Source organism: Podarcis raffonei, chromosome 7 (genome assembly GCF_027172205.1).
Source record: "Podarcis raffonei isolate rPodRaf1 chromosome 7, rPodRaf1.pri, whole genome shotgun sequence".
Lineage (NCBI taxonomy): Eukaryota > Metazoa > Chordata > Lepidosauria > Squamata > Lacertidae > Podarcis > Podarcis raffonei.
In genome coordinates, this window is record NC_070608.1 from 47140907 (window position 1) to 47161120 (window position 20214).

The following is a 20214-nucleotide window of genomic DNA, read 5'->3' on the forward strand; positions in this document are numbered from 1 at the left end:
AACCAATATGTAACTCAGCATGACCCAGCAATAATCATAAAACCATCCCAGGGTTACGTTAAATAGGCCTGGAGCAAAGTGCAGCCAAAGTATTCTTAGGCAGCCCTCCTTATTGACAGGAAATCACAGGATAACATAAGCTAGAGATTATCACCGTAGCATGAACAATGCCCTGTACGTAAATTACATGCTATGTGAGGAAAGGAGAGAGACAGAATGGTTACATAGTTTAGGCATGACACATTCTCTGTAAAACATAGATATATACACACCCACACACCAATTCTATCAATTATAACAGGAGAGAAGCCTCAGGATCAGAGGCCAGATGCCTCTCTATCAGGCTTCCAAGACTTCTAAGGCCCTGCTCCTCTCCAAGCCACATCCCTCACCCACAGCCTAGAGTGCTTTTGCCTGGCTGAATGTGTCCTTAAAGAGTGAAGATGCCTCTTTTTTGGCTGTGTGGAAGATGAAGAAAGATGTACATGTGTACTGAGTCCCCTGACATGTGGTTGAAATGTAACATATTGTAGAAATTTAAGGGTTATATTCATTGCCTCTGCCTGTTTTCCCCCCTGCCCCTGCCCAACACTGTAAGACTACCCACAAGGGAATATGGTCCTTGGACTGAAAAAAGATCCCCCACCCTCTCCCCCAACCAACCAATGATAAACCAACTTAAAATATTGGAGGAGGGGGAGACTTGTGTCACATTTGTGCAGTGTCAGCAGGCAGCAAGTGGCAGAATAGATTCCACCCTGTCTAGCTCCCCCTGGCTGTCTCCACATACTGCAATTTCCCCCTCAGTTTCCCTGCGCCTCTGAAGATAATGTAATTTTGATTAATAAAGGTTGCCAGGAGCCTCCAATGCAGGGCCTGCTGCCAGCACATCCAGATATGGTTGTTGGCTTCTGCTGTGTTCTGGCATGCTGCAAGAGAACCAGTGCTCAGGGACTTCCATGCCACTGCTTTCAGCGCACGCAGCATAACAGAAGCTAACAGAGACTCCGGAACGCTGACAGCAGCAGGCTCCTTCCCCATGTCCCAAGCTGGCTGGTGGGCAGTGGGGAGGGGCAAGGCCGACTCGTGATAGGACTGGCCTGTGAAGGAGAGGTTTGAGGGAAGAGTGAGAGAAAAGGCGGTCTTTCTGTCAAGTTCCTGCGACACACTGTGCTCTGTTGACAACAGCACCCACCAGGGCTCTTTTTAAAAAGTCTCAGAAAAGTCATTAGGGGGGCTTGGCTTTCAAAGTACAATTGTTAACATGGGAAAATTAAACCAGAAAGGGGCTTGGCAACCGCTTCTCCATTATATGTACCTAACAGCTGCGTTGGATTGTAAAAGCGTTTTTTTTAAAAGCCCATTATAGAGCTCTCAGTGCAATTTTACACTGACGATTTTACATTGCTCTACAGCACCCTCTGGTGTCACATGCTTATAACATGTTTATAATGTTTTAACTGATTAGCTCTGTGTGGCTGAGTAAGAGGTGGTGGCAGGGAGCAGATTAAACAAAGTTTTTACAACGATCTTATTTTTAAGACTTTTCTCTTACATGGAAAAGGGAAAACAAACAAACAAAACAATGATTGATTTAAAGACATACACATTACTTGCATGTTTTACTGTGAAATATCTGTGTGTTCTGTCAATTATCTGTGTGTTGTCAATTAAGAAATACCTTTTGGGAAAATAAAGAGCAGCAACTTCAGGTTCCAAAGCTGTCAGGTCATCCAAATATATGTCATCAGGCCCTTGGTGATGACTTCTCTTATGTATCCCTTTAAAAAAAAAGGTATTTATTTAGGACAATTAATTAATTAATGCAAGATGTCTCAACTGAATTCTGAGTCATTCCTTCCTATCCTAGGGGTCTCCTATATCCCATTTCCATTCCTCTACAGCAGTGTTGGCCAAACTTGGCCCTCCAGCTGTTTTGGGACTACAATTCCCATCATGCCTGACCACTGGTCCTGTTAGCTAGGGGTGATGGGAGTTGTAGTCCAAAAACAGCTGAAGGGCCAAGTTTGGCCAACACTGCTCTACAGGGAAGGGCCATAGTTCAGTGGGAGAGCATCTGCTCTGTCCTGAGAAGGTCCCAGCTTCAATCACCAGCATCTCCAGGAATGGTTGGGAGAGACTCTTGTTTGAAACCCTGGGGTGACACTGCCAGTCCATGTGGACAATACTGAGCTACACTGACCAATAGACTTCTTCCAATAGGCAGCTTCCTATGTTCCTCTAGAGACTTTTGGAGGGGTACAGCAAGCTGTAAGGGAGAGGAAGACACACTCAAGTCCTCTTCTGTGAACTTCCTTCCATTTACATAATTACAATACAAGCTACTTTTAGGGGCACTTTTATCCATTCTGCTGAAATTGGCTTTCAGACCATTTAAGCTGTTTAAATATATGTGCTAAAAGACAAGGCAACCCCCCCCCTGAAAAGATCTGAAGGCAGCCCTGTTTAGGGAAGTTTTTAATGTTTGACAGACTACTGTATTTTAATATTTTGTTGGAAGCCAGATGAGCGGCGTATAAATAATAAATTATTATTATTATTATGAATCAAAATAACATTTTACATAATGTAACTTTATCATCTGCATTACAGATGAAGTAACATAAATGATTTAAGCTTCATTTGTGAAACTTAAAACTTTGTGTATGAACGAGAAATTTTAAGTTATTTATACTACAGTATTATTCTACATGAAAGGCTGCAAGCAGGACTAGCAAACATATTTGTTACTTAACTCTTGAAAAATGGTTAAATATTTGGAATCTGGGGTAAAAGAGAAAGTATGTCAACACTTTATCAGGTAATTAAAGATATGTTACCTTTTTTCTTTGATGGGGAATCAAGTTTTGCTGGTGGTTTAGTTTCTGTCGGAGAATCTATCAATGGACTGGGAAGAGTATCAGAATCTAATGCCAATGAACCTTGAAGAATGTCCAAAATTGGTTCTGTGGCTGTAGAAGCAAGTCTCTCTTTAATATCTAGCTCCTTAAGTAGATGGTGTGTTCTTGGTTCAGGTTTTACTACTGTACAAACAGAATCATTCACCAAAATTCCATCTTCAGCTGCATCACTGCTGGATATTACCCTGAAATGTGTCTTCTCTGATGGAGTGATTGTAACTGTTCTGGGATGTTCCAATTTTTCCTTCTTGCTTATCTGAAAAGCACCATTTTAAAACAATAATGCTTTGATCTCATTCATCATCGGCATGATTCAGTTCCAACAGCTTAAAGTGGTTCTAATTTAGCATTTCAATAAAACTTGTGTCCCACCCTCCTCCACAATTCAGAAGTGTGTGTGTGTGTGTGTGTTAGATCAATAGAAGTCCACCACATCTGGAGTTTTGGCATCCTTACTGCACCTGATTTCCAAATATAAAACAAGACTCTGCAATGTCAATGGGCAGCATAGTTGATAGACAAACGTGGAAAGATGTACCAATTGTTTGTACATTAATCCAGCCTTGCAAACCACTCCACAAAAAGTACACACTCCCAAGCATTAGGGAGCTTCTTATAATGCTGTGGTCAAGTTGTTGGCATCCATCTGTCTAGAGAGACCATGGAGTGAAGTCTGGGGGTAAAGTCAAACTGCTGCATAAGCCTGGGCAATATGTATGGAGGTCCTGGGCTGCCCAGACAACAAGATCCCTCGCTCAGCCTTGCTGATGTGGTCCAAAGTAATTGAGAGCAATATGTCTGGAACCAGCTTGGCTGCAGGAAGTGTACAAGACACCATTCAACTGTCTTAGGGACTCCACTTTTGAGTACGGTTTACTCCTTAGCCTTTTCTTCTCCCGAAGAAATCACACAAGACAGCAGAGGTTTAGGATCAGAGTTTTCCTTCTCCTAGATAGGCCAACTTCCCCTCTGCACCTCACTTCCCTCTATAGCATGTGCAGAAACTATCTTCCTGACAGCTGGACTCATTATTGGTGTTGTCCACTCAATCCACTAGAGCCCGTTTTGGCAAGCAGGGAAGTCCCTAACTCATTGAGGGTCCAAGACCCATCGGCTACCTTCTCCTGGTTTAGACGGCCAGTCCAAGCTGTTTCTGAGGGTGTGGCTGCTGTCACATGCTGACAGCTTTTGAGTGTCACTGGTGAGAGTTGAGAGCAGGGTGCTGAGCAAACCATGGTCATGGTCACACCACATTCGGTGAAGTTCAGTTTGTCAGTAGGTAGCAGGAGGAACTATTAAGATGCCCACCCTTGGAGACTGATGGAATCTGATGGATGCCTAAATGCTCTAGAGGTTTATTGTCAGTTTCCAGCTGACAGGCCTGGCACTGCTGTTGAATCTAGAGTTTCACAATGGACTGGCTCATGACAGGATTGCTCCCAAGCAAATTTCAGATAGACTATGACTGAACAGAAGGAAGAACAAAATATTGTGCGCATTTTGTGATCATGATGGTGGCACAGTGTGCTCACTTTTGTGACACCACTGCATCTCCTCATATAGCAAAATCCAGTAGAGCTCTTCCAGGTGGTAAATACATATTAAAAAATTATTCTGCGACACATTTGCAAAGCACTTTTGGGGATAAAATCCATCCTATGCACAGTGAACTAGACATTGATGCTAATACTGGTCTGTTGGAACAGGCTACTTCAGACACAGGTTTAACCTTCATTAACAATGGTACCCAAGCCACTTAGGCACAGTCAACCATAAGAAAAGGAAGCACTTTTCAGAATACAGAGAACAGGAAACACATCACATACAAAATATGGCAGTGCCTCCTAACAGCACCCATCCATGAAATGAATGGTTGCTTGCAGTTTCTATATTCTTTAAAAATTAAAAAAAATCTGGACCTTCAAGGCAGAATAGGAAAATGATTCATCTGGACTGCAAACTATCATCAAATGTGACACAAAATCCAACACTAGCTGCCCATGATCCACACACCACTAAGCGTTAATGATGTAGGTGTTTTTACATTGTAACACTAACCATTAGACTTCAGGTGCACAAAATTCTGCAGCAGGAGCCATGTAAGATTCCTGTGGTCAATCACAGCCTATGCTGGAAAGTTCGCCTGCTTTTAGAGAAGTACCAACAATTAACCACAAGAGGGAGCTACCTTCGTGCTATTTCTATTGGAACAGTCTCCATAATAGTGCTACTTTTTAACCTATAAAAAGAAAATCTCATGACATTATCAAAACCTTCCCTCCAAAAACTTGTATTTGCAAATAACTTTACCTTGGTAGATTCTGGGAACCCTCCCCACGTCCATTCAATGTGAGACTCTGCTCGGAGTAAGCTCTCCGTAGGCTTAACTTCAAGTTCTGAATCACTTTTAGGACAAGTTGGCTGGCTAAATGGGCTGTCAAAATAAAACAAAGCTATTGTGTCTCAAGGCATGAGTTGTTCAGATCTTTTCAAGGACTGTTTTCTCCAGTTTAACAAAGCTTCACTTATACAGAAAGCCAAGTTGGGCTTTCAAACTGTGAGGCAACAGGAGAGGAAAACTAAAAATCACAATAAAGTAGTTAATGTTGGCCATTCTAAACAGATTTCTTCATTAGGTGTTTTTTAAACATTTTCAACATAACTGTTCTCACAAGGCAAAATAATTATAGTTGCAAGTTCTCTCTCTCAACAATATATCCCTATTCTGCAGGCTTAAAACAAAAATGACTGAGCACATTTTCAACTTAAGACAAGCATGTACTCATGTAAGCACATCCAGGACTTCCAATCGAAGCATAGTGTATGAGTGGTAATTCAAGGATATTTATGGAAACTTGCAAAACCAAGTTAGATTTCTTGGTCCATTTGCAGCCTAAGCCTACTTCTTTTTTCTTTTTTCTTGAAAGGAAGCAGTTTTCAAGACACACATTCAAATCAAGGAGATAGATGGCAGGCAAAAATCCACTGACTTTTCCATTGTGATCATAGATTACCCTCATTTCTTCCCCACATAATTTACTTGGTCAGTTACACAGCAAAGAAGCCCTAGTTCTTCTCAGCCAATTTGAAGAAAAGTGTCTATAGAGTTAATACCACATGGAACTTCCAGGTGTTATTAAGGTAAGAGGTTCTGGAAAATGTCTAGTATCAGAGGTTGGGGCAAGGACAGCTTAAGTTAACTGCCAGAGTACACTATCCATAGAAACATGGCAAGCCACAGAAGTATTGCCCATGTTTCAATAGTCCAGTGTTATGCCTAATGTAATGTTTATGCCAGAAAAGCATCCCAAGAAGTATTGATCTTTATTACAAGAGTAGGCAATCTGTTCTGAGTCAAGAGCAACATTCCCATGGGGGCATGTGCAATGCATGTGGTGCCGGGGGGAGAGACATATCAGCAGTGGTTGGGGCCAAAGCTGGAGAAAACAACCTCTTTATTTGCTTTTCCCTTCTCTCTTATGCATCCTTTCTGGTGCACACATTCCCCCCACCACCACCACCCCTTCTCTCTCACCAACTCTCTTCCCCGCTTTCCATCATTCAGCGTTCTCTCCCTGCCAGTCAGTCTTCCCTTGGGATGCCTAGCCTCCAACTACTATCAGCCTGCTCTGCTCCTGCCTCCCTCCCTCCCCAGTTTGCTCCAGATCCTCAGCCTGGAAAAATCCATAGACGTGAGTGAGGAGCCCAACTCTTCTCTTTCTCCATCCTGGAGATCACAGGGAATACCCTGGAGAGTCCCATGGGAGCCAGGGTTTGTCCAGATGTGCTGTAACACCAACATTCAGTACATTAAAAAGAGTGACACATGAAAGTGACCTACTTCTCCAAAGGAGACCAGTCTCCATCTGATAAAGGGTAATGGTCCTTGGCGTGGTAAATCAATGATTCCTTATACTCTTCATCCTTTGGTGGAGAATCTGATGGGTTCCTGGGGAGATGAGAGTATATTTAAAAGGGGGCTCAAAGAAACAACCCTGGTGATGTATTTTAACAGAAGAGTTCCAAGCAACCTGAGGAGAAACCAACAGATTCCGTAAGCAACTTTTCAACATGGTCCATATTCTGATTTGAGCAAGGCCTGGCGATCCAGCCCCACTGACTCACATCCATAGGAGCTGAGACACAAGCAAAGGGCTCTAACTCCCCTTCTCCCAGAGTAAACAGCAACAGGGGCTTTGGAAGAACTCTCCTTTTTGTTGAATGCCAAAGCTGTTCACTATTGTACACATGCTTGGAAGGATTAAAGAGTCTTTGCTTCTTGGAAGAAAGTGGCTGAAGTATGTAATAGTATGTGTAATAGTATGTAGTATGTTATGATGGAGGCTGGATAGAAAACCATGAGAACTAGATCGCATTCACTCTGGTGCCGACTTCCCTATCCATATGACAGACTGTGTTTTCTTTGTGGGTCTCACCCTTCATGATTATCTAGTTTGTTGCGTGTGTGCATGCACTCGTACACCACAACCAAGACTTGCTCAGGAAAAAAATTGCAAACATATTTAATGACTTACAAATTAGAAAGTCTCCAGCAACTACAATACATGAAACATTTTCCGATTGAGAAATGGGGTTTAAGTGTTCTCAAAAGTAATGCTTTACAAATTAAAAACTTATGCAATGCAATTTAGATATAGGTTAAAATTATATATTTATTGCAGGTATTTGCTTTTCTTATTTAACATTAGAAATACAACCCGAAGGGTAATTATCAGTGCCTGACTGTGTGACTAGAACATTCAGTTGCCATATCAGCATATTTCTTACTATAGACCACCCCCTAGTTTATTGTCTGCTTTTCTGATTTATAAGTAGATATAAGTTATTACAAACTCCAAATCTGAATTTCCAAATATTAAGTAGTTGAATATTTAAACAACTGGGGGATTTTTTTCCTGGTAGGATTTCGCACAGTTGCCAAATATAAAACAGATACAATTACTGAGCTTTTTATATTGCAACAGGTTAGCCAAATAAGAAGGTAGTTTTAAAAAGTTTACCTCAGAGGCAAAATACTTCTCTCATCATCTGAGCTAATTTCCATTTCAAAGCCTTCTTCAGTTCCAGGAGCAGAGATCTGATCTTCCTTCTTGGCATCTTGTTTACATTTTCTTTTCCTTCGCTTTTTCTTCTTCACTGACCCAGAGGGGAAAAAAGGCTCTGCTTCCACAATCTGTAGTATTTCTGAGCTCAGACACATCCGTTCATTGTCACCCGATTTCAGCAAGTGATCATCAGTTTCTCTGAAGAACTGGTCTTCTGTAGGTATTGGGGATGTTGCAAGATGTGCAGGAACTCTTTCCTAAAAAAATGATTTGGGCAAGAATAACAGTTACATACATTATGTATGCACTACTAAACTATTACAATATTCACTATATTGGAATTATATTGGAATTTAGTATATAGTATATTGAAATCACAGTGAATGTATAAATTCCCATGTAAATGCAGGTAATTCCAGATCCATTTTGTGATGTTCAGAAACTCAACAGACATACCTAAGACTTTTCATTGTCACTTAGATATGAATGTCAGTATTCACTCATGTACGTCCAAAAAGTGAGGAAAAGAAACACCTGGCTCCTAAATTCAAAATGCGTAATTATATGAAATCCTCATTTCCTAATACATAATTTCCTCCCTACTACATAAAATATGTACAACAGAATGTCAGAATAGACATGGATGTTAAATTATGCTACTTACAAATTTTTCTTCTGTTTCTTGCACAAAGAAAGCTTCTCCATTATCACCCAGTTTCATATGAAGATCAACTGCTTCTCCGTTAATTTCAATATCAATCTGTGGAACACACAATACCCTTTCAGCATTTGAAAATAAAAATACACACAAAAATTAAAATATATTTTGCCTCTTTACATTATCCATCCCCACCCCTCTAAACTTTGAGACAAATGGGTAAAGACTGAATGATCGACATACTCTCTAGTACTTGGCTATCCACTTTGATCAGAGCATACATTACCTGTGATCTAAACTTTGTGAAGTTGGAAGAAGTTAACAACCCCACTAGCATAAACCAACACATGTTACAGAGACTGAGAAAGGCAGGAAAGAGAAACTGCAGCCACTTCCTTCATCAAAGCTGAGAGAGAGAGGTGAGAAAGAAGCAGGTTGCATCATACCTCATATGAACCAGTGGCCAAGAATGAAGTTAAGAAGAGTTCTGCTGGGTAAGGTCAAGCCCCATGCAGACCAGCTTGCTGTTCTCAAAGTGGCCAGCTAGATGCCTATGGTAAGTCTATTAAGTAGGACATGAGAGCAAAAGTACTCTCCCTACTTGTGATACTGGTATGCAGAGGCATGCAGTCTTGGATGCTGGAGGTAGCACACAGCAATCATGTCTAATAGCTACTGGAAGCCTTATCCTCCATGAATTTTAAATCCATGACTTTTAAAGTAATCCAGGTTTGTCACCATTGCTGTATCATGTATCAGCAGCTGTTTGGCCCAGCTGCAACCTAGCTGCCCAAAGCCAAATGTGATCTGCAGGGACAGAGTCACCTAATGCTGAATCTATGACAAAGCACTCATTCCTTGTCACCTTCCTGAGTAGCTCATCCGGAACAACAACACTGACTCATTGTTCATTTCACTAGAGTTCCTAAACATGACTAAGGAGATTCATTCATTTTATGCCAGAACTAGCAGCAACTAACCAAGAAAACCAGGGATCATTATGGATAGCTCAATGAAAACATCCACTCATGTCTGCTGAGTGAGAAGTTTCCATACCCCCCAATAAAACCCACCAAAGCTAGAGATTATTAAAAAAGAGAGGCTGAAAATCAAGCTGCCAGTATCATAATGCCTTTGTATAAATATATGGTGTGGCCACACTTGGAATGCCGTGCACAGTTGTGGTTTTCTCTTCTGAAGGATGATTTTGTACAGCTGGACAAGATGAAGAAAGGAGCAACTAACATCATCAGGGGCCTGAGGAAAGTTGACTATTTGAAGCTTTTTATTTTAGAAAAATGGCAAAGGAGAAGCATGGGAGAGAGGTTTATAAAACTGTGCATAGTGTAGAGAAAGTGGACAGAAAAGTTTTCCTCCCTCTCTACTAGAACTCCCATTACTATGAAGGCACTGGTTTCCCAGTGAAATTGAGTAACAGTAGATTCAGACAGACAAAATCCAAATGAATGTATGGCATTTGCTGTCAACAGTTCCTATATTTTCATACTTAACCTCACAAACTCTCATGGCTGCTAGTCATAAGATCAGCCCTACAATAGTTTAAAGACATCCCCCTCCTCTGTAGGTTAAAAAGAGAAATGCATGCAAAATATATAGCACGCAACAAGAGATGCAAGTCTTTGTTGTACTAACGAAACAACAAGGTTAATAATACTCTATTTAGTCATAAATTAGAGTGGCTTAGATTTCAGATCTGCACCATTGTTTGAGAAATGCAGTATCAGTAGGAAATTTGATTTAAATCAAGTCATCCTGTATCAAATCTCAAATGCATCCATTCCCCTTTACAGCTTTCTTCCCCCTTCCAAAAATAGATTTATATAGACGAAACTGCAGAATAGTTTTCATTACAAGGTCCCCATCATTCACAATACTCACAACTTTCTCCTTCGAACGTAAGACACCAAGCTTTCCAAATCGGACATGGAATGGGGAGCAAAGGTATGTGCCATCTTGTTGCCGAACTACAATTACATCAATGCATCCTGAGAGCGTCGCCTGATTGATTCCTTTGTATAGTTCCTTAACAGTCACCAGAACTTGGCCTGCAAGCTGCCCCACGTAATTCATTATTTAAGGCTGCAAAGAAGAAATTGATTGAAACGATTAATCAAAATTTAGACAAAAAGTAAAAGGTAGCCAAGATTGCACATAAGAAAATTCCAAAGTTCTCCAAGTCACTAGCATAAGAGTGTAAGAAGCTTTTCTAGACCATGATCCCTACACACAGCTTATCTCTATATGCCATATTCAGTACATCAGTTTCCAGCTTCCACAGTTCTAGGAATTGATAAACATCACTTATAAATCTCTATAGCTCAAACGTTCAGTTGCCTATCAGCAAGTGTTTACTTATGAAGTGTAGATGAATCCAGAAAACTACATACATGTGTGAAATACTAAGTTTAGGAGCATCTAATGATGAAACTAGGAAGGAGGGCAGGGGAAAATAGACAGAAGATGGGAGGATGGTATGATCCTGTAGCCCAGTCCTTAAAATTTTGGTTCCAGTTATATGAACTAGATATTTATTACTGTTCTAGTTTTGTTCTTTTATCTGATGGTATTTCAGTAGTCAGTTTCTAAAATGACCTAATAACCAGCTTGGATTGTTGCACATAACTGGTTAATTTGAATGTGAGTACTGCATAAAATAAACAAAATTCCATTTTCAGATGATTAAAATGGCATTCCATATTAAGTGCTTTTATGGAACTTCAAGTAATGAAAAGCTAGAGTGAAGTAATAGTTAAATATGCAGCAAGTAGCAGAGCAAGCATACATAAATTGCTAACCAATAAAGCATATATATATATATATATATATACACACACACACACACACACACACACACACATATATGCAGTTGATATTGTTGTACCATGGCAGAATTTACGACACTCTGATGAAGCCATTGGATAATGGAATAAGAGTTACAAACTGACTCTAAGCCACAATAATATTTTTATTTTATTTTAGTAAACCAGTATATATATATGTCAAAAACCTAAATGCTTATTCAATGTTAAAGCACCACTTAAAATAAGAACAGACTGCTACTTGTATTCCTTTCTACAATAAAAAGGTTTGAAAATGTTTCCTCAGCTTTCTTACAGAATACTGGTGCAGTTTAAAAACAACTAATCTCAAGAAAGCTGTGTGTGGTATCTTTACTATATGGGCTTTCCCAGCTGTCCTTCACTGCTAGAGATAACCAGGCAAGCTCTGTTTACAGTGATAGGCAATGATGTTGCATTCCGAGTCACATGATATTAGTTTCATTCTATTGACCATGTGATTTCTCCTATCTGACTTAATCCCAGGCCTGCTTAGCACTTGCCTGTTTCTGAATTTACAGAGTGCATTCCGTCAGTGGGCAGGTGAAAGCAGGAGATGCATGCTTGCTCACTTCAGGACATAACACAGGCTAACAGGAAGAAGGAGGTTTTCTTTCTGTGCGCCCACAGCTTTCTATGGCTTCCTCCAGACATTATTCTACCTGGTTTCGTGTTAGCTTTTGTTTTTCATATCTGGCCCATAGTCCAAAAGTGGAGCAGGGTGCATGGCCATGGGTGTGTCCACACTGTAAAGGATAGGTCAACTGCTGTCAGCTGCTATGCACAGTGCAGCTGGAATAAGAGCAAGAGTGGAGCACTGGGATGGAATCACAGATCAATCAATCCAGTCACAAAATGCAAGGTATGAGCTCAGATACCTAACTGAAGGGGGCTGGGATGAAGGTGAAGGAAAGCAGCAGACAAAAGGACAGGTAGGCAGTGGAGTCTAGAAGAGAACCTGCCTTGCATGTATCACTCTTGTCTTTGACCTGGTTGCTGTAGCAAATGAATTATATGTAGGTGAGTGGCCTGCGGGCTGCCAGAAGAGACACAACACTCTGCTCCTCCTCTGGCAGTGCCTTGTGTTTCTGCACCAGGTGTGAAGGAGTGCCCTTTGCTTCCTCTGCACCCAGCAAAGAAATTACCGTATTTTTTGCTCTATAAGACTCACTTTTTCCCTCCTAAAAAGTAAGGGGAAATGTGTGTGCGTCTTACGGAGCGAATGCAGGCTGCGCAGCTATCCCAGAAGCCAGAACAACAAGAGGGATCGCTGCTTTCACTGTGCAGCGATCCCTCTTGCTGTTCTGGCTTCTGAGATTCAGAATATTTTTTTTCTTGGTTTCCTCCTCCAAAAACTAGGTGCGTCTTGTGGTCTGGTGCGTCTTATAGAGCGAAAAATATGGTAAGTGAGCTGCCTGTGGTGGCTTCCTTGTTGCCTACTGCGACTAGGCGAGTGGTTAAATACCAGACTGGTATAAACAATTTCATTATTGTATTCTCATAATACAAAGCCCTTGTCAATACAGTGGTACCTCGGGTTACATACACTTCAGGTTACAGACTCCGCTAACCCAGAAATAGTACCTCGGGTTAAGAACTTTGCTTCAGGATGAGAACAGAAATCGTGCTCTGGGATGCCCCATTAGCTAAAGTGGTGCTTCAGGTTAAGAACAGTTTCAGATTAAGAACGGACCTCCGGAACGAATTAAGTACTTAACCCGAGGTACCACTGTAATAGGAAAACTCTCACACACCCTAGGTGTTCAGATGTCCAAAAAGTTGCTTCAGACTAAAACTTGCAAAGTTTGTATATTTCTTAATCCTTGTTTAAAAAAATGCAAGTCTTTCTTTTCTTTCTAGCTTTCTTCTTGTATATGCTGCTGGTGGTAGTGTTATAGAACATTGCAGATACATGTAGATTCACTTGCATGAAATTTGAATACTTTAAGCTATTTCTTTGTTACCATCTTACAAGCAGCAGTCCAAAAGAAACAACTTCTTTTCCTTTTTTTGCAATGATGTTACAGTTCTTGAAAACACTGAAAATTTCCTGTCATTGTCCACCTATTTCAACTAGTTCCTCTGTCTATAATAAACCCTAGTCAAGGTATTTATTCCTTTATTTAATACTATTTCTTTCCCGCCCTTAATCACCAGGTGTTTCAAGGATAGGTTACATAGGAAAAAGCAGGTGCACACAATAAAACCAAGCAACAGAAGACTAAACAGCACGAAACACTGAAGTGTTTTAAATAAAGTTGCTTAATATCACTATGATAATTTCACCATAATTTGCAGTCGGGGGAAGGATTTAGTGCTATTTACCACTGCAAAAACATTTTGAACATTATTACTGCTTTGCTGTACCAGAAAGGCAAAACAAAAGAACCTCAAGGTATTGCCAGGGTGATTGCTGTTAGATTGCTGTTATCACTGTGATAGCACCAAATAAACAAATGCAGCATGTAAACAAAAACAACAAACCAACCCTTCTGTGGTCTCATTAGGTGGTTCAAGTAATGCATGGGGAAAGGGTCAATAACTTGTGTATACCCCAACACATTGTTAAGGACATTTTTTTATGGACTGCAGAGAAAAGGTGCACTTCCTGATACACATGTCAAGCAACCCACAAGCCCATATATCTGGCATTTGGTGGACAGCAGCAATACGTTGTGAGCGGCTTCTCCACAGCCTTGAATGGCTGGACATCATTTTTTAAAATTCAAAAATCTCCTTTTTCTCCTTCCTTGTAACATCACACAGCCAGTCAGATTTGGCAACTGTGACATCACCAAAGGCAAACCAAACAATGCCCACATTCTAAACTAGCTTCATTTGCCACCAAGATCATCATAATCGCACAGCCAAATCTGATTAGCTGTTATTAGGATAAAGTGGCTCATTTTTCAAACAAAATATGGCACCAAAGTGGCAACTAATGGGGCTGTAGAGTATAACCATAGTAAGGGTTTTTCCAGTAAAGACTGAAGGGCCCCCAAAAGGTCCCTTTTATGCCAAAGTTTTTATTAGAAGACATTTGGCTCACCCATGTTTTGAGCACATTTCATTATTTCACTTCTAGTTAGCTTGTGAAGGGCTTTCAATAACAAAACATGTTAATTTTTAACACTTGTAATCCCATCTCATTGTGCCATAAACACCAGAGATCTACTCTCCTCCAACTATCTGTCAGCTGTACTTTCTTGACAAATGCCATGGGTGAAGTAAATGTGCCCAGAAGGTGAGGTGAATGAGTGGAAAGATAGGGAGGGAGGGAGATGGGGAGAGAGCACAAACTAGAAGTCAGCAGGACTCCTCTTCCCCCTAGCATCATCCATTCTCATTCAGACTCACCTCACTTACTCACAGTGTAAAAGGTAAAGGGACCCCTGACCATTAGGTCCAGTTGCGGATGACTCTGGGGTTGCGGCGCTCATCTCGCTTTACTGGCCGAGGGAGCCAGTATACAGCTTCCGGGTCATGTGGCCAGAATGACTAAGCCGCTTCTGGCAAACCACGCACGGAAACACCGTTTACCTTCCCGCTGGAGCAGTACCTATTTATCTACTTGCACTTTTTTGGTGTGCTTTCGAACTGCTAGGTTGGCAGGAGCTGGGACCGAGCAACAGGAGCTCACCCCATCGCGGGGATTTGAACTGCCGACCTTCTGATCGGCAAGTCCTAGGCTCTGTGGTTTAACCCACAGCGCCACCCGCGTCCCACTCACAATGTAGCAAACTGTTTAATTCTCATCCTTCTAGCATAACTAAGCCAGCATCTCCACAGGTGCTTATACCTTTGCATGACAACAGTCAATTGACAACATCTGAGCTCATCAGTGGTGCTGACCTCCCAACACATGCTAGCCTCATGTATTTTCTTGGTATATGTTTTCTAGTTGTTTCCACTAACCCTTCTCTTTTTCTGTCATGAAGCTCAGGAAGCCAATGTTCGTATGGATATGGCAGGCATCCCAGAGTCCACTACTTCTGAAGCCATGTTAATGTCCAGAGAAAGGATCTTGTCTAAACATATTTTTAGGAGGTCTGTGTTTATGATGTTCCACCTCTTACCCTGAATTAACTGTTTTTACTTGTGGGAAGCATCTCATCCAATCACTGTGTCAACCAGTTTTCTAGCAAGGTAATTGGTGGGTTACCCAGGATCAGATACCATGGGAAAGAGTATTCTACCACTGCGCCAAAGCACATATATTGTGATATACCTATGCCATACTATGGTGGCCACCCCATTTTGTCCCATAAGGTCACAACATCCAAGGCCTCCATAGGTTCAGATTCAGGAGGCAAGAATCATGGCAGCTTTTATACAGGAGGCTTCCAAAATGTGGAATTTCTTAAGTTAGCTCTCCCAAATCTCTCCTCTTACTCTTTTCCAGGAACTTGAGGGTGTTGCAGACTAATATGTGATCCTATGCATCTTTACTCAGAATTCCAATGTGGTCAATAATGCTTACCCCATACAAAGTGTTCACAGGATTGCAGTCTCTGTGTGCCTGTTGGAGAAGTAGGACAACCAGATTGTCTGAAGTCAGCAATCAAGCCATATTCTAGAAACATGAGCTTGCATTTGGGTATTGTAATAGAACTAATCAAGCACAATTATTGCCTGTTTTCATTTAAGATCGCAGGACAAATAAAATAGATGCACATGTGTTTTGAAATTTCTTTTGCCTTACTGACTAAATCTTTGTGTGTTTTGTCCTACTATTATTTCATCTAGAAAAAGCTAACCAATGTGCATCCTTTTACTGTGTAGCCTTAAACGGTCTCTCCTCTCTTTAGGACTCAAGAAATAAACGAGGTTTTATATCTCTGATCCGCAAAAGCACCAAAGTAAATGTGATTTTACTTATATAATTAGCAACTATGTAGTTTTTGGTTTTTTTTAATGGAAGTCATGAGGTGGGAATTACTAATTGTGTGAATAACATATCTGCTTCAGCCCTTCATAATGAAGAACTGATCAACAGGCAGCCTTACATCAGCAGTAATGAGTGCTTAAGATTTCTGAAACTCCAGCCTGTATTGGGACTTCCAAGCCCTGTGGCCATATCCTAGAGATAACAGAGAGAACTCTACTAATCAGCATCATTTCTCACAGAAGTTCACTAACAATAACCAAGAATGAAAATTTATTATCCAGGGGCAATGTGCATTTGATTACCAAACTTAGGGGGAGGGAAGGACAATAGGGTATGTGTATTTCATTCAGCATCACTGCAATTCTAAAGACAGAGTGCAAGATAAAATGGAAATTTAATCTGCTTCAAGAAGACAAGTCTTATATTCCTAACAAGCATCAGACAATGTTGTGCTGAAAATAATGCAATGTGTCTCCATCAAAGTATCCTAAGACTGATAATGGGGCAATTCCATTACTATTGTAAGTCACTTTGAGACTACTTTATGGCAACAGGCATGATGGAAATTTTACAAACCAGTAAGTCCATTATCCTACACACTCTCACTTGTCAGTAAGTCTCACTGAATTCAACAGGATTAACTTCTGCCTAAGACAGCACAGGAAAATTCACTTAACCACCTTTTATTACAATCAGAAACTCAAACCTCACAACATGAACTTGTGAGACGGCCAGGGGGTGATATAAAGGAGTGCTGCAGAAAGGCCAGGTTGTTGGCAACATGGTGGCACAAAGAACTAACAAATGGACTTTAAAGTACTCACAAATTAAGTTTTGACTGTGTAAGTACAGATGTTTTTTGTTGAACTTTCCCAAATTGAACCTGAAGAAGCAATGGAAGTTCCACAGCTCCAAGGTGCATATGCAGACTGAATTTGTTAAAATGTTGGTCCCTATTAGAAGGCAAACTTTATATCCTATTTTGAATAGTAGGTGTATGTTTTCATTTTCAGGTTTTTGTATTCATGAGGAGTTCTGAGCATTATATACCTTTTTAAGAAGACCCCCCACACGCTGTTAATGCTTTAACCATCTGGTGACACCCTCACTGTCTCTCTTTTTAGGAAGATTTGTGCAAATATCTTCTTATTAAACTTTCCAAGTAACTCAAATACCTCAGGCTATCTGTGTACCAAATTCTACCTTTTCAGGTTGTCTGGAAATACCTTAACAATCTGGGGTGCATTTTTAGCCTCCAGTTTTCAGAGAGAGGTGTACAAGTGTTCCCTTTTCAGATATTTCTAGTAATCAGGATGTCTTATTCTACATATATATATCAAATTCGGGAGCTTTAGCTCATTAGAAAGGATCCTAAATGTCAATTCCCCCCCCCATGAGTAAGTAATGTACCAACCCAAATCTGCAATCCACTACAGGGGGGTGAAAGCCCAGACTAGACCAGCTCCATCAGGCTCTGCCCAATAAGTGACACTAGCTTTACTCAGCTGGCACAGATATCCCTGTTCCACCTGTTGGAAAGCTTTCTACCAATTGCAGTCTGCAGAATGTTCCAAAACAGAGTGCCCCAGAAAAAGGGCTCAGTCAGCCTGGGAGCCACTGAATCCCAAGCCAGCTCCACTACTATCACTTGATGGCACCGGGTCCAATTCAGGCCAGATTGCTACATCAAGTCCAGGTTGGCGTAGCCTGGAACAGTTTGTGACTCCCCCTCCATATTCTACCTAGGCCAACTTGAATGATGGGGCTCTGGATGCAGCAGTAGCTACACTGCTCCATTGCTACCTGCCATGTGTTTGGATTGCTCTGGCAGTCAGGCAGAGACCCCAGAGTACCTTCATATAGATATGTGGCTATACCTCCTATTATCAGAAGTAAAAGTAAAAGTAAAACATGACCTAACACTGTGCGTAAACATATCAGAGTTTTCTTTAACATACGCCATTGCTAAAGAGATAAAATATGTCAATATTTATGACACCTCAGACTAAAACACATGGTTCTACTTTTTTATTTCAAAAAATGCTGTTTTAGACTTAACAGCATAAGATTTTAGAAGATTTGCTAGGCATTTGGTATAGTACGATTAAGTCTTAGCACATGATAGCGGTTGCAAATTCATAAATAATGTGCCAGGCTTTCATGGTAATCTCAACCAAGACTTCAGCATGATTTCAACATTATGTATTCATTCATTCATTCATTCATTCAAGTAGCAGTTCAACAAGAGTCCCAGCTCACAACATACATTAACGGTCACAGAAGCATTAACAACCCACTGAGCTACATGCATCACAGGCACTACAACCATAGGTTTGAATCAGAGAGCAGACAGCTACATCCAGAACCCAAGCAACCAAAGCACATGAATTTAAGAAAACCAAAAGCCAGATATACTCAGTTTTACTTTACATCCCATTGAAGTCAATGGGCTGCAAACCCTGTGTAAAGGATTGCAATCAGGGGCCGCTAAAAACCTGCATGCTTGCTTTCAGTGGCTGCTCTTGAGTAAACACTGCCCTGATGACAATAAAAAACCCCGCACAATGCATGCAGTTATGCTACAAACAGTGGAAGATTACACCCCCAGCCCTCCCTCTCTGCTGGAAGGCACCACAGCCGGCATTGATCGTGGGTCACCTCCTACCACCAGCTTCCTTTTCCCCGATACCCTGGCAAGCAAGCAAACAGGGCTGGAGAGGGCCAAGGGAAACGGGATTCTCCCTCACCATCTATCTGGAAGCTGGGGGAGGGGGGTGGGGACCAGAAAGAGAGGAGAGGCGCGCGGCTGCGCCCTGTGACCTCGGAGGGACTCCCTCCTCCTCCTCCTCCTCCTCCGTGCGCAGCTGTGGAGGCAGCCGCGAGTCCTGAGCTCCTCCGGCGTCTCTTTGGGGTGAGGGACCCGGGCGCGAAGGCGACGCTGGGAAGGGGCGCGTGGTGCGCGCGGGGGAAGGAAGGATGCAGCAGCAGCAGTAGCAGCAGAGCCTCCTCAGGACCAGGCGCGGAGCTGGAGAGGAAGTGGGGGGGGGGGAGAGACGGGGACGGGGTGGCCCCTCGAAGCCGCCCGGTTCCCCGAGGCTGCCTTGGCGAGATGGTCAGGGGGGCTCCCCCTCCTTGCCTACCTTGACTGTCCGCCCTCCGTGGGATGGAGGCAGGAGAGCGAGAGAGGCTTTGGCGAGGGCGAGGACCAGCCACCGGGCGCTCGAGGCGGCGGTTGAATGAACTGAATGGGCTGGAAACGCAGCCAGCGCGCGGCGCTGGAGGAGGTGGCGGGAGGGGGGGTGACGCACGCGAGCGAGCGCGCGCGCCCGGCGGAAATTCCCGCTCTCGCGCCCCCTCGCTCTCTTGCGCGACGAAGCCACCAACTAGCGGGGTAGGGGGGGGGGGAGAGGTGAGGCGCACGTGACGAGGAGCGGGGGTGGGGGCGGGAGGCCACGGTATTCTCTCTCTCTCTCGAGCGCGCGCCCAGCATTCCACCCTGCTGCGATGTAAAACGACCCGGGCTAATTAGTGGCGGTGGCGGCGTCGGCAGGAACAGGGAGGAGCTTTCTTCTTCTTCTTTTCCTCCTGAAGTGGATCGTGTGATCTGTTGCTTGCAGACTCTTGCAAGCGCATCGGGCGCATCTCCCTTCCAGAGTGCATATACAGTAGCCAGCGCCAGCGTGTGCATTGTGCTTCGGGCGTGCTGAAGCCCTATATACAGTTGCATATTATAAGCTACACATTAACATTCCTGTTACAGGTTATTCTTCGAGCCTGGAAGGATAAACACCCAGCGTCCTCCACGCAGTGAAGACTAATAATA

The 20214-nt window shown here is 42.3% G+C and overlaps 1 protein-coding gene across 1 annotated transcript in view; it reads right to left on the bottom strand.

The window, feature by feature from the left end:
- LPIN2 (lipin 2) overlaps window positions 1-19709 on the bottom strand; it is a 32624-nt gene extending 12915 nt beyond the window's left edge. The window contains exons 1-8 of the mRNA XM_053396451.1: window positions 19532-19709; window positions 10545-10745; window positions 8652-8747; window positions 7943-8244; window positions 6763-6870; window positions 5232-5355; window positions 2841-3177; window positions 1682-1781 (exon numbers count right to left, since the gene is read on the bottom strand). Of these exons, the coding sequence (XP_053252426.1) occupies window positions 1682-1781; window positions 2841-3177; window positions 5232-5355; window positions 6763-6870; window positions 7943-8244; window positions 8652-8747; window positions 10545-10736 (1259 nt within the window). The 5' untranslated portion in view covers window positions 10737-10745; window positions 19532-19709. The remainder of the gene's footprint in view (window positions 1-1681; window positions 1782-2840; window positions 3178-5231; window positions 5356-6762; window positions 6871-7942; window positions 8245-8651; window positions 8748-10544; window positions 10746-19531) is intronic.
- Window positions 19710-20214: the final 505 nt, after the last annotated feature.